The sequence below is a fragment of the Onthophagus taurus genome, chromosome 2 (assembly GCF_036711975.1).
Source record: "Onthophagus taurus isolate NC chromosome 2, IU_Otau_3.0, whole genome shotgun sequence".
NCBI classification, from domain to species: Eukaryota; Metazoa; Arthropoda; class Insecta; order Coleoptera; family Scarabaeidae; genus Onthophagus; species Onthophagus taurus.
Window position 1 is genome coordinate 10,118,635 of NC_091967.1, and position 15,763 is coordinate 10,134,397.

The 15,763-nt window shown below is 30.2% G+C and overlaps 1 protein-coding gene across 18 annotated transcripts in view; it reads left to right on the plus strand.

Moving 5' to 3' along the window:
• Positions 1-15,212, plus strand: part of LOC111426873 (G-protein coupled receptor Mth2-like) — a 34,901-nt gene extending 19,689 nt beyond the window's left edge. For 10 of the 18 annotated variants that reach the window (XM_023061712.2, XM_023061702.2, XM_071194140.1 and 7 more), the window contains 8 exons: positions 11,585-11,764; positions 11,838-11,916; positions 11,978-12,156; positions 12,221-12,383; positions 12,484-12,585; positions 13,508-13,708; positions 13,771-13,837; positions 14,851-15,212. In XM_023061712.2, coding sequence (XP_022917480.1) covers positions 11,585-11,764; positions 11,838-11,916; positions 11,978-12,156; positions 12,221-12,383; positions 12,484-12,585; positions 13,508-13,708; positions 13,771-13,837; positions 14,851-14,961 — 1,082 coding nt within the window. In that variant the 3' untranslated portion in view covers positions 14,962-15,212. Of the gene's footprint in view, positions 1-835; positions 1,329-1,510; positions 2,155-3,885; positions 4,522-5,352; positions 5,965-8,195; positions 8,915-9,148; positions 9,746-11,584; positions 11,765-11,837; positions 11,917-11,977; positions 12,157-12,220; positions 12,384-12,483; positions 12,586-13,507; positions 13,709-13,770; positions 13,838-14,850 lie in introns of those variants that run through there. The other 8 variants (XM_071194139.1, XM_023061703.2, XM_023061701.2 and 5 more) reach the window with 8 other exon arrangements.
• Positions 15,213-15,763: the final 551 nt, after the last annotated feature.

The window sequence follows — 15,763 nt, forward strand, 5'->3', positions numbered from 1 at the left end:
CAGAACTTCTACCTGCTTAGAATAGTAGAAACAACAAGATATTTCACTTCACAACTTGAACTCTTAGTAGACCATGATCAATGTCTTAATCCACATCAAAGGTAAAAGGATAATCCCCACAATTTTTCTCCAAAGATTACATACTTCTCATTTACTACTTAGCATTACTGCTTCTTAACTAATTATTAAGATATATTTAAAAAATCCTACAGCCAATATTAAATGATTTGAAAATATGGTTTTCATCATATTACATATTTGCCCTTATTTCTTGACATTTGTGAATAACATACGCTTAAAAATTTTCTGTTGTGCCGTTTAGAAATAATTTGAACACAAAATAACATGTTTTATATTATTCAATAATCTACAAAAATGCGTATTTTCATAGTCATGTTATCTCAGCAATGACTAGACGAACATTTAAATTTATTATTTTGCTTTTGTTCAACAGTTAAAAAAATTATTTTTCAGAAATGTTGTTTATAACATTACGTGCAACAGAATACGAATTTTATATTTTGATTAGTTAATAATAAAATGAAAAGGTATATTTAGTTTTGTTATGGAGGTGCCCAAAAAGTAAAAATTTTTGACAAATACAATCAAAATTAATGAACCAATTATATTAATCTTATTCAAAAATGTATTTATAATTCTAGAAAGTTACAAATTTCAAGTTCACTGGCATTACCCAAAGGTTATACATCGTTTGTATATATTAAACTTTTAAGTCGATTCTAATTAAACATTCAACTCGTTTTTCTGTTATTACACCATATTTACCCAACAAGGTGGCCCCAAAACGGAATGGGTCGTTTGTTAGTTTGAAAAAACCTCTCGAACCACAATGTTTTTTAAAGTTTTAATCTTCGTGGTACAATTATCTTTAATTAATCGTGTTAATTCGGTTGATATAGCCGAAGGAAGCGAAATAAGTGATAACATTTTAGATGATTCTCAAAAATATACTCAATATTTAATTAAAGATGGGCATCCCGAAGGGTACATATGTCCTTTAGGGGAATGTTTAAGAAAATGTTGTCCGATTGGTAAAGGTATTGTTGAAAATGAATGTGTTGAAATTAAAAGTGAACAAAATGATACGTTTTTTGGTTTGATTGAAACGAGATATAACTCTACGGAGGTTTATGTAATAGAAGAAAAAATTGTTTGTAATGGATCTATTGAATACGTTCAACTTCCGAATTTTAACGACACTAATTCGAGTTCTTTGGTATATTGTGTGGATTATTTTCCTGATATTCATAGTTTAGGAAGTTTAATGTGTGATGAATCACCTCTAGAAAAATCTATTCTTAATACAGGTAAAATAAACAACATAAAAATTATTTTATTATTGCAAACACTTGAACCATTAAACCATTAACAACGATTGCGCTTTCTCTTTCTTTTCAAATAACTTCATGTTATTTACTTGAGTAAACACGTGACTAAACCTTATTGTAATCTTAAGCTGTGGACTTATCAGCGGTTATAATCTCAAGATAACAAACTGAAATGCGTTACCTGACTTTTAAACAAACTCTTTTAAACGAATTCCAAGTGCCATGTTCGCGTTAACAGTTATTATTGCTCGATTGTTTTTATTAGTAAACTTAGTCTTGCACGTTTCTTCCGGCCAAGAAGACAAAACTTTCCCTTGTGACGGCCAACCAACTTTAGACCTAAGTGATAGTGAAATCAACATTTACAACGAAATCATTAAAGACGGAATCGTTTTTAATGAAACCAATTACGTCAAGTACTTTAACGGCACGATATTGGGTTGCGTTTGTCGCATCATGGATTGCGTTTATAAATGTTGTCCGTTCGGTTACAACATGTTCAATTTAACCAATTGCGTTGAAAGTGATCATTTCAATATAGACGAATTATATCGATTTGCAAACAGTCAATTAAATTTGAGTCATCTTCACATTGTGCATAAACCCATTGACTGTTTGGATCTTGATACCGCAAGATTTATCATTAATGTTGGACCAAATGGAATTCGGACGATCGTTATTGATGATATTCGAGGATTTGAGGAGGATCGCGAATCGTTTTGTGTTGATTATTTCGAAGATGAAAATAGATTTGCTGGAGTTGTTTGTGTGGAAGGTGAAGGAAATTTTAATGTGCATACTACAGGTAAAATTGAAATTAATTAATTATATAGGTTATAATTTCATGTATAAATTTGATTGTGGGTGGGGTGTGAATGTATGTTGATAGTTTTTATAACGAATTTTGTTTTTCAAGCGCAGATCATATATAGTTTGTTTTAACTACAAAATATAACATGACGTACGATGTAAACATATTAGTAACGCTCATGTATAAAAAAATAATCGTTGACCTTTAGGTAGGCGTGAATTAAATTTTCTATATTATAAACTCAAAAACATAACCATCTTTTCTAATACTGCCAATAAATTTTAATGTATGCCAGCTGTACTTTTTACAGACGGTTGTTTTAAGTACTATTTGTTGGATATATTCTAAAGGATTTATAAACTGTGTTAACTGAGTAATTTGTATCGTGAGTATGGTGATTCCAATAAATGCCTGATTCTTAAAATTAGCAGAGAGATGGGGCCTAATATTTATATAGCGTGTGATGGAATGATATTACACGTTTTTTTGTAAGGAAGATTTTTATGCTGATACGGAAATATGGATTTGGTTCCCCAGATACGGAGTGCAGTAGAACAGTCACATATTTGCAATTAAAATTTTCGTTCATTCAATAATCAGTTTATGCTATTTCTTCGATTGTTCCATTTAATCCAAGACTCAACTGAATGGGACGGTCTAGACTCTAAAGACTGAAGAACAGCAGTTTCTTGATTGCTGTCAGCCATCAATATTTATCATCATCATTTATAATTTTTCATCGCCAACATAGCACTGCAAAAAGTAACATGATCTTCTTCATCTTCAAAACTGAGGGCATCCGTGACAGCATTATTATGACACGATCTTTCTAAGACTGACCTCGACAACTGGAACAACCTGTATTTTGACTATTTTTGTTGCATACAGTTCGCAGGGCGGAAATTTTATTTTCTTCTTACAAATTTTTAGCCTTTGTTCCACATTGCATGGCTTAGACAACCTCCTGACCTCATCTGTATAACAAAAAAGTAAAAAAGTGGAAAGACAGAAAGAAACCCGGTATGGCAAAATCACAACATGAACTTTTTACTCATTTAGATTTACTATACTTTTGATACTAGGGCCTTTCAGATAGGTGCAATATTCAATAATTCTGTATAATAAGGTTTAATACTATATCTTTTTTTACGTCATAATTCCCAACCTTGCATTCGAGTTTCTATTTGTTTTGAATAATATGAAGAAGTGGAAATGAAAGAAAATCTTAAGAAAATTTTACAAAACCAGAAAATTCAAAAAGCCTGATATTAAGTGAAATGTTACCAGCAGAACATAATCGGAAATATTATTAGAAGAAAGTGATATACTAGATATTAATCCTGTTTTGGTAATTTGTGTAGCCGTGGTTTGAAACTACTACGGCGTATATTGTCAAAAACATATCTTTGAGTTCCACGTCAGGATGCTTATAATCCACTGACAATTTTATTCTAAATTTTGAGGTTGTTGTGTAAAGACAACACACTTTAAATGACCTCACAGAAAAAATCCAACGAAATTTTATAAATCAATCATGAATCTACATACATTAATACGTAATTTTTAGTTTACTTAATTTAATTTTGTCAATAGTTCGTTTTTCCCCGTTTCATTGATATTTGATGAGTAATAAACAAATAAATACAGCAAAATAGATTCTTCTTATAGATTAAACCGCTATCATATCATATCTCCTTACGTTCAAAAACAGTACCGTTTCGATAACCATTACGTTAACACCACATTTAAATATGTTTCAAAAAATAATTTTCGTTATTTTATACCTTTTTATAAAGTTCACAAACCACGTTTCCAGTGATACTCAATCCTGTAATAATAATAATCAGTTTACAATAAATATAAGCGACGGTTATCAAAACGACAGCGAAATTATTCATAATAATTTAGTATACACATCGGATAATTACTTTAAAACTGAAGATGGGAATGTTTTCGGGTGTATTTGTAATATAATAACATGTTATTATAAGTGTTGTGGAAAAAATGAACGTGTTACTGCAATTGAGGATAGTTTAAAGTGTTCTCCTTCGATAAGTGATGTTTACACTCACAACAAATTGGAGAAATTCCTAATGGAACAGTTCAAATTAGATGAAACGTACATTATTTATAAGCGTTTGTCTTGTTTACCAAAAGAAATGGATAATAATCGACATATTATAAACGTGCCGAAAAATAACGACGAGAAAAGTGATTTTCAATATATTGTTATGGATGACTTGAGTGGATTCGAAGATAAACCCGAGAGTTTCTGTGTTGATTATTTTGAAAATGATAATATTCGTGGTTTACTATGTCATAAAGAAAGCGAACAAGGAGGTTATATTGTTGCTAATACAGGTATTTATTTGCGTATCTTTATTATTTCATTACTAAGCAATTGCTATATTGTAAAATAATCTTATTTAGAATATAAATGAAGTTATAAGTTTGATGTATTGATTCATATTTAAACACATTTAATCGGATTTTTTTTCACATTTTTTTCATTTCTTCTTTCTTTGCATATTTATTTATTTGTGCGAGGAGTTCTTTGTTTATATTGTTACTTTATTTGTTGGAGTTGGTCGATTTTCTTGGGTCTGTTGAGTATTACTAATGTTTAAATTATGTTATCTCTCCTCATTCTTTTGAAATACATCCCCAACCTCGGGCACAAACAATATCCGAAACTCCATCCTTGTTGAATGAACCGCATTTTTTGTCCTTCTTGAAACTCTTTAAGAACATGGTATCGCTATACATATGAACAAAAATCAGTTTCAGCTTGATCATCATTTCAGGTTATTGTGTTCCTCGGGTAGCATTTTATTAATCCTCATCATTCATATAGGTTAGAGGGTCTAAAAGTATATGGATGTCGCTGATAAAAGTAAAGTCGCTCGATCAATATCTGATTCTTATGGAAGATTGTCAAATCATCCGTAGGGAAGCAAACAGTAATAATAATGCGTTCCGATTTGATAACACCTTTATTATCATTAATACTATCAAATATTAAATTCGTCACTTCACTCAATAACTAATTTTTCTTTTAAGGTTTGTTTTAAAATCGTCATTTTTTCGTAGATATGTGATGAGTAATAAACAAATAGATACCACACACATTCTTATAGATTAAAACGCTTATCATATCTCCATTCGTTAAAAACGCTTGTGTTTGATTGGTAGCAAACAGTAAATTATCCTGTAACCATTTACACGGTGGCCGTAATTCAAAAATGTGGCAAAAAGTGGTTTTAGTTCTTTATTCCCTTCTCTTTAGTGTTAATACGCAGGTTTGCAACGAAGATAACATTTTAACAGTAGATATAAGTGACGGTTATGAAATCAACAACGAAGTTACGCACAACAATTTGGTTTACACATCAGAAAATTATTTTAAAAAAGACAATGGTCTCATCTTTGGATGTATTTGTAACGTAATTAAATGTTATTATAAATGTTGTGAAAACAGTGAACATGTTAGTAAGGAGGACGGCAACTTTCAATGTGTTCCCTCGAAGAGTTACGATACAAATAATGAATTGAAAGAGTTCATAACGAAACAATTTGGATTAGATAAAATACACGTTATTCACAAACCTTTGGCTTGTTTACCGGAACTAATGAAACATAATCAACGTGTGGGGGAGAGTAATAATTTTAAACATATAGCAACGAATCTCTTGGATGGTTTGGAGGAGGAATCTGAGAGTTTTTGTGTTGATTATTTCAGAAATGGTGAAATTTATAGTTTAATATGTTATGAAGAAAGTGAAAATAATCAATTAGTTAGTGCAGGTATTTATTTATGTTCCTATTAATATTTGAAATTCTAAACATCATTTATCTCCATAAAAACCAAAATATGGATTTACTTGTCAACTTCACCAGCAATTTTGAAAATATTCTTAATTAAAGTGAAAAATTTTTTCAAAATTACTCCAAATTTAGTGGGGTTATCTCAAAAGATAGAATGTTTTTAATTTTGCCTAACTTCAAGTTTATCAATATCTTATATAAATATTGTTTTTTAAGGTAAACTCATCGTGTTTGAATTTATATTAAAGGATTCATTGTGAAGATTACAAACATTTCAAAATTAAAATTAATATTAATAACCGGGAGTTGCCGAAATCTCGAACATTTTTGATGTGAATTGAATTTGTTTAATAGAAAAATAAACATTTCATCTGTTGAACGAAAGATATTTTCATGTGGATGAGCAGCTACATTGTCTAAAAGCAATAAACATTTAACATTTTCCTATGGTATTGTTTGTTCGTTCTCCTACAATTTTCTGACTGCAGGCATAAATTGTGAAACAATCCCATTTGAGAGTTATCTATAATTCGAAACGGAGTAATGTTCTTTAAAATTCTTGATTTGTCAAAAATGTCCAATTCAATTATTAAACACCATCACTTATGGACGCCTTTTATATTTTTGTAAATGAGTTTTTGCATTCTCTTGAATCCCAGCTATGTCAACTATTACTTACCTAATTTACGTAATGAATTGTCTTGCTTGGTGGATTAATTGTTTGTGGTGCTAAATCAGAATCTTTTGCTAAAAACTTCTACTGCAGTATTCTAAAGAGAGGTGAGTGTCTCGCATACAATTGATTAGGAAGGAGTTTCAAGAATGCTGACTTTTGCATTAGGTCTCGATTTCGGGCTAAATTACCCCAGTTTTACACCTGCAGGACCCTCAAATCCTCCCTAACATTGTCTATCCATCGCCCACTTGGCCTTCCTCTTGATCCTGCACGCCACCCTCTCTGTCAGCATTCTCCACGCGTGTCCCAGCCACCTCCGTCTCTGGATATGATCTGGGTTTAATCCACATTAATAGTTTTGATCCTTCCTGCATTCTTTTACTCCGCTCATTAATTGTCTTCATCCTCCCAGCTTTGTCATATTCATCATATTTTGTTATCATATTTTGACCCATATATCCTTCGTAATATCTTTCGTCCATGTTTCAGAACTATAATTTACTACAGGATGTATGACCGTCTTGTACAGCCTTTTTTTACAACGTCTTGTTAAAAGTTTGGATCGTTTGGCGCAAAAGCTACTCTATTCCCTGCTAGTATTCGGGCGTTTACTTCACTATCGATGTTGTTGCTTTGGTTTATGATGGAACGTAAATATTTAAACTTATTTCATAGAAAGTCCACGACTGGCGATTGATTTTCTTTTCGACATAAAGCTTATAAGTGTAGCAAAGGTACAAGTTCTCTATCACATAGTACGTTTTTTTATTTACTTCTTCATTATTATGAAAGGGAGATTAGAAGATGTTTATCAGCTGTTTTTTTTTTCAAAATTCAAAGGAAATTCTTTGGAAATTGTGCGAGCAAAGATGCTGATATGGACTCATTATTTTGTCTTGTTACTCTTTCAGCAAATCGTATGAAAACATGAAATGCTATTAAATTTCATCACAAGTATATTCATATCTAATTACAAATCAACCCGTGTAGAATCGTATCCTCTGCTTCCTCTGAGATAGCTTAATGTAGATTACGAGTTATTTGTCAATACCGATTTACAACATCCATATAAATGTCACCTTCGTCTTATTTGTAGGCCTTGTGTAACTATGTTATCAATGCATTGATGAGTAATTTCTAAAAAACATATCCATCATTAATTTGTTGAACATTAAACTCAAGCATGTTCACAAGATAAAATTGTTCTGGTTTGTTCTTTAGACCGTCAAATTTAAATAATTTAACGATATAAATAAACCTCTCATGCTCAGGTCATATTATAATAAAGCACTCTGGATTTCTGAGAGCTAACAATAATATCTCATAATTAAATTTCACGTTAATGATGAAGTCAACATTGATTCAGGTCTAATCTAATCCGTAAAAAACTTTTTTCATTTTTAAACAAATGATTTTTATATAAGCACAAACAACTTTTTAAGTAATTTTATTAAATATTGGTTAAAAGGCGTGGTAAGTTATTTCGTATCATCAAAACACATTTATTAAAAATAACCCCCCAAGAAAAACATTTTAGCTGTAATTAAATCGTTAATACCTTACTAAAATGACATGTTGATATTCATTAAGAAATTATAATTAATTTAATAATCGTGTTATTTCCTCACCAATAGAAAAAAAGCAAAAAAAAGGGGGGAGAGATATATTCAGAACTCTGATTTCTCTTCAGGTTAGTATCAAAGCTGAAAGCGATGATTGAAACACTCGCCCTATTTTGTTTCATTTTAATTATTAATCAATCAGTTTGCAATGAATTTTGTTATTTCACTGTTGATATAACTGACGGTAAAACGGATGTAAACGGTTCGATTACAATCAATAACGAAACTTACTCTGTTAAAAATTATTACAAAAAAAATGGACAAATTTTCGGGTGTGTTTGTAGAATAAAATCTTGTATAAGAAAATGTTGCCCTGATGGACAAGTGATTAGCAACAAAAATTGTACGAATTCTGACCGAAAATTTAACGATTATTTCGATTTATCTTCGGTGGAAAATTTAAGTTATTATTATAAGGTGAATGGTTTTCTGAAATGTTCAACAAATCGAGTTTTGGCATTGAAAAGTTTGAGGAAAACGTTATTCATCGAACACGACGGAAAATTAATTTATGGAAAAGAAAGTTACAACGTCGAAAATTATTGTATGGATTATTTCCAAGATTTTTCCGTATTCAACGTTTTATTTTGTTTAAAAGATCTCGCTGAAGTTTCATCGACTACAACTACAGGTACAATTAATTTATTAATGCAAATTTAATCGAACGTTATAATTTACATTTAATTAGTCGTTTTATTACTTTCAATTAATATTCGTTCGAAAGTTTTAGTAACGATTTAGTAAAGAACAAAAAAGGGGTGTATCAATAACCTGGACTACAAAGAACATATTTATTTTTTACAATAATGAAATCTAAGTGATAATGATAAAATTAAAAAGATAAGATTAAAAACTAAAACGTTGACTTAAGTTACTCAAACGTAACGGTATCGTTCAATAATAATGCATGTCGGTTTAGTGTTTGTGTTAATTTTTTTCGTTTTGGCATCGCTATGTCACTCGGCCGATTCCAGAAAGTGCCATCCAACGATCGATATTTCGGACGGCTTACAAGAAGAAGATCACATCATCAAAGACAACATAAAATACGCACCTGATAATTATTATATCGAAAACGGGATTATCTACGGTTGTATTTGTGACGTTAAACTTTGCGTGCGAAAATGTTGCCCTTTAACCGAAACTCTACAACATAAAGCATGCACTACAAATTTAAATCACAATTTTATGAAAGACGTTGAAGCAAAATTAATAAATTCTTCGACACCGTTCGATTCTTTTCATATAATCAATGGGATGCTTGACTGTGGTGAAAAGTCAAGATTTAAATTAAACTACGATGATAACTTTAATGTGTTACCAAACGGTAATTTGTATTGGTTTGAAGAATATAATCATCGCGATTATTGCTTGGACTATTTTGGATCTCCCCCGACAAAATTGAGTGCTGTGATTTGTTCTGAAGAGGATCATTCAGTCCCGTTATTTCACTATAGCATAGGTAAACAATATCTAATTAAAAAAAGATGTTTCTTCATGCTTTGCAAACAAAATCTTATCTTGATATAAGTATTCTAGAAAAGATAAATGACTAAAAGTTTCTCAGAGAATTTCGTATATTTATTGTACCTATTGATAATGATTTTATTATTATTTTTTTTAATTTAAAAATTACGTGCAGATTGCAACTCTTCGCAACTAGATTTTTTAAGTTTTTGAAGACAGATGCTGAGTTAACTTCCAACTGGAACGAAATAGCCTTTTTATAAGAAGTTATTAAGGAATCAGTTAAAGTCGTTGAATATTACTCATCTACTTAGAGACTAGTTACCCCTGTATCACTCAAACAGCCAGATATCACTGATTTGATCTTATCATCAGCAGTATTCCTGGAATTGCGCTAGAAGCTTATCTATATTTTTGACCTTTAAGTTGTGGATTGGTGATAACTGACTAATCTCGCCAATTTATTGGAACGAGGCCGGTCCTTGTGCACAACCCCTGCAATTAATAATGCAGAAAAAACTACTATCATCGCAAACTCCAGTGTCTAAAATTTTCTCGTCCAAAATTTTTAATGAATCTGGTTCTAGGTTGGCGAGAATCACTACAATTCATTCACTCCGCCGGCTCTCTCTCTCTACAGCCACTGATGACATGGAACTTCTCTTTTAGAATCTCTTAATTTGCTTACACCAACCCTTGCATTGAAGAAGAACTATACTTTTCTTCAATTCTTTTACAGCTATTCGGTGTCTGTCTTCATAGCGACAAAAACCAGGATGCGATCACGAGTCCGCCTATAAGTATTGTGATCTTTAAATGCTAGCTTGCAGATACCATTCATGAGAACGTTGGTGTCAGTAATAAACCTTCAGAATTCTTACTAAACACCGTTTGGCACAGCTTTAGTATTAGCTCAACCTTAATTAAATTTTCTGCAAAATTGGATTTTTCTGCAAGAGATCATCTTTCTTCTCATTTCATATACATCTACATTTCTAAATCGCTAGTTTTATATATTTTTATTACACTTTCTTTTCAGTCTACACTTCTTATTTCCTAGAGTTGCGATAAATTCGTTTCTTTTCATTAATTATTAATAAATTTTGTGATTTAGGATTCCCATCACTTTAATCCCTCAAATTTGGGGGAAGTTTGCAACTAACTTAGGTTCAATAACAAGATGTGAGCCTATACGTTGCTTTATCCCTATGTTCAATATTTAAAAATTACATTTGTTACAATTTTTAATGATAGTAAGAAGTCCTTACTTATTTGAGTGGTTATATTATTGCGGATATCAAGAGTTAAGTTTTGCTGGATAAGTGGCAAGTTAATGAAGAAAAAAAGTCAGTTAAACCATTCCTAAAATAATTAATCATCTTGCGATGTAACAATATTGATAACATTTTTATTAATTTTATTATTGTTAGTTATTTTTATTAAAAGCTTTGGACATAATAATAATAATATTAATAAAACAAATCAGTCATCATAATAAAAAACAGATAAGAAGAATAAGATAAATCCGTTAGCTTAACCAAATGTTTATTTGTTTCCAAATTGTAAAATAATTTTATTACATTTTCCTTGCATTACAACGTTTCAAGACGATTTTGTAGCGAAAATTTAACAGTAAACGAATACTGTTTAGATTATTTTAAAGATTACGGCTTTTCCGTTCCGATATGTTTCCCGGATGAAAATTTTGATATTTTTTTAGAATTAAAAAATAATCGCGAACTTGGTACGTTGGTAATATTTAAAGATTTCATAAAAAAATAACCGTATAAAATCAAATCTTTCACACACACTAATTATATTTATTTCTTTTCAGGAATGATAATATCGATGCCATTTTTGATCGCAACATTCCTAGTTTACGCACTTCTTCCAGACAAAAATCTCCCGGCGAAATCATTAATGTGCTACGTTTTATCTTTATTGTTTGCTTATATAATGTTGGTAACAATTCAATTAAATTCAAATTTGGAGCATGGTGCATGTGTTACAATTGGTAAGTTATACATAAAATTTAGTTTTTGATTGAATCTTTTTCCAAAAAAGAATTTTTTTTCTTTATAAATTAGCTTACTTATGCTACTTCTTCTTCATGGTATCATTCTTTTGGATGAATTCGAGTTGTATCGATATTTGGTTAACCTTCAGGTAAGTCTTTTTATCATCAACTCAAAGATTAACGTAATTACCAAAAAATTAAATCTTTTAGCGGAATAAAAGGCATAACCGGACAAAGAACTCAAGAAAGAAAACGTTTTATTTATTATTGTTTATATTCATGGGGTTTACCATTGATTATGACGTCAATTGTCGTAGTGATGACAATGGAGCATTTGAAAGATAGCATTTTCTTCACCGCAATCGGAGACGGTCAATGTTGGTTTAAAAGTAAATGTCTCAAAAAACTTGTTATTGAAAAAAATTTAATAATTTTACTCCATTCCTTTTTTAGATGGACTCTCAACCGGAATTTACTTTTACTTTCCCATAGCCATTCTTTTAATAACCAACATAGTATTATTTGCGATAACCGCTTTAAAAATTCGCAACGTACAACGCGATACAAAAGTTTTAAATGCCAAAGACAGTTCGAAACACGAAAAGGACAAACAAAGGTAATTTAAGAAATACGTGTTTGTATTAAATAAACAAAACGAAATTTGACATAGAATAGGGTAAATTCGTAGTATCCATCAAAATAATGATTCATTTTAGGATTGACGAATACAATAGCGAACCCTGCTATTTAATTGAACCAGTAAAGAACCGTGGCATGCAAGTGTACGATTTTTTGGACGTGGACAATAGCTGTTTAGGGTATGTTTCATAATGATCATAAGCTTTTAAACGATCACTAACAATGTTGCTATTGTATCTTGTCCTTTGTCACTGTTCTTTACTGTGTGTCAAAATTAACTGTTATAATAATCATTAGCCCATAACTACATATAACAAAATAGATTGTTTCATTTAAAACAAACTTAATGATTAAACTTATTAATTATTGTTGATTGTAATGAACCTCAAAAATGAGTTTAGCATTTTAGCATCACAAATTTGCATCCTAAACTTTAAAATTGTGCTTTAAGATATTTCTATAATGATCTTTAGGGTTGAAAAAGCTCGTAGAAGGAACCGAACGTGTTCATATAATCAAAGCCAATCATAAAACAACCCAAGTTATTAATATTGTCTTCAAAAATGAATCGATTATTACTAATCACATTCTTGTCATTACAAAAATATAACAACTCAATTCTTAAATAACATCGTCAATAACTCGAAATCGTTTCTTAACCATTGCCTCAATATCAAGCAATTTTTGACAAATATTTTCTTATAATCCTATTTATAGACCTCAAGTAGGTTGAACACATAACAGGAAGTCATCTTTTCTTGATGCCATGTATCAAACAACTGCTTTTAAACACTACAGGTTCAAAAGCGGATCTTCGTTATTATTGTTATTAGATAAAATTGTCGATTATATTTATGAACAAACTTTCACCACCATATGTTTCATTTTTTTGAATGTTGTCAATTACGCAAACAGTAAAACTTGTTATATTTATCTCTGAAATCATACACAAAGGTGTGCAAAAAACAGTGCAACTCTTTGTCAAAAAGTAATCATTTTCATGCTTCAAGTTTTCAATAAATATCAAATAGGAAAATATTGTGATTATATAAGCTTATTTGTGTATTCTTCTCATATTAATCATTTCATTCCAAATTTTAGATTTAACTTATACATAAAACTTTTGTTTGCAATGGGTGTAAATTGGTCAATGGAAGTTATTTCATGGTTAGTTCAATGGCAATCAAACAATGTTCCAACTTACATTTGGTACATAACCGATTTTTGCAATGCAATGTATGGAGTACTGATCTTTTTCATCTTTGTTTTCAAGAAGAATATATGGATAATGTTAAAGAAACGGTTTGTATACACAATTTTCATTAAACTTCTTTCTTTGCTATTTAAATTTTATTTAAATTTAGATACTTACAAATTATGGGAAGATCAACTCGAGCACACAGCATGGGTACCTCTACACATCGAACTACTGTAAGTCAAGTAACTTCGAGCGAGGCTTAACATCAAAGTTGAAAATTCTTCGCGAATATGTATTAATCTAAAAATTTTAAATAAAATTCCTAGTCAAGAAAAAAATTATTGACAAGCTTTTAAAGCATAAAAAAAATGTAAAGAGTACGAAAAAAGAAATGATTTGTATAAAAGAGCTTTTAATGTTGTTACTGTTAACTTTCCTATCTAACCAAATGCAAAACTTTAATTCAAGATAAATAAATAATCAAAAAATTAACGTTATATAGTATATTATAGTTGTATTTGTTCACATCACCAACTAAATCTTTTGTCATTTATGTAACTCACATTTGTCTTCTTTTTTGTTCTAAAAGCAATATGTTTTCATTTTATTATTTATGATTGCAATATTATAACACTGTATGAATGTATTGTTACGTGTTGCATACATCATTTCTCTACTTAATGTTTCCTTTTGGTTTATTTCAAAGCAACGTTTGTACCTATATATAATTTTATAGAATGTATTTTTATTGTTTATTGTGATTTTTATTTCTTTAAATACACTTCTTGGAAAACTAAAATAAACCTGGTTTTAATCTTTAATGTAATAAACAAAATAACGTACCTTTGAAACTAATTTTTTTTCTGTATATAGTTTTCTAAAAATATGAGTTTGTTAATAAATATGTTTTTTGTTAATAACCTAATCTAACCACGTATTATTTTAATTTATTTTAAAATATATAAATTAATTGAGTGAGGTCAAACACACATACATTTACCTCGATACAATACTTGTGAGCTCCATGTATCACGCGCATGTTTAACCTGATATGGATAAAATAGATTTAAATATAAGGATACCTTTCACCCTTGGCATGTTAAACATGAGCACATTTTACAGGGTATTAATGATTGATGTGTACATTTTACCATCCCTTGAAATATCTACACGCTATTGATTAATCAGGATATATTAATCTTCACGAATCTATTATGCTTGAAAATATTCATTTTACCTTTTTCAGCTCTTTACAGCAATTAGTCTACAATCAATTCCAGGTGCAGGATTATTAACAAAAATGCACTCAACGCCCAACGATAACCGTAACGAACTGCGTCCTCCGAAGATACATTAACCTACATATATATGGAAGAAACAAAGATAAATTTACTATTAATTGTAAAAAATTATTTAATTTTTGTTAAGATGTTATTAGAGTTGCCTATATTAATAGAATAGTGAATTGTTACTTTAGGGGAAAAATATGTTGGCTACTGAAATAAATAGCGTAATTTTTAATTATGATTTAATGAATTATGTTGTAGACTATGACTCTGTTATGTTTCCTAGTTAAAAATAAAGAATAAAACGAGAAATTTTATTATCCCTGGCATGATTCTATCTGACATAGTCAATAATGATATGATAACAATCGTCTTTACAATAAGTTCTGGAACTTTTCTATGTCTTAGATTCAACAATAGCATTAAAATCGTGCAACATTTTTTATGTTTATGATTATTCCCCCATTATGCTCGGGTGGAGTAAAACTTCTTAGTTATCAGATATTAAGTATTATGGATGTTTGCAAGGATTACGAATGAAAGTGCTTGATTGGGAAGCAGTGATAGAACGAGACTTCGCAAGGCTTATTGGAACTCATGATAATAAACGAGATTAAACAACTTAAAAAAAACCAGATATCAGAACCTGGAACATCCCAATGACCTGCGTCCTACAACCAACTAAATAAAAACGAAATCAACTATGCTTGTATCTCATTAAGACTGGACGTCGCGCCTTTATTTTTCCCACATAACGAAATAAAGGCGCGACATCCAGTCTACTTAAAACACACACCAGCACCATCTCTTACGAGTGGTTTAATGATTACTACAAAGTTTACAGCAATTTTTTTCATCGACCGGTTTCCAAGA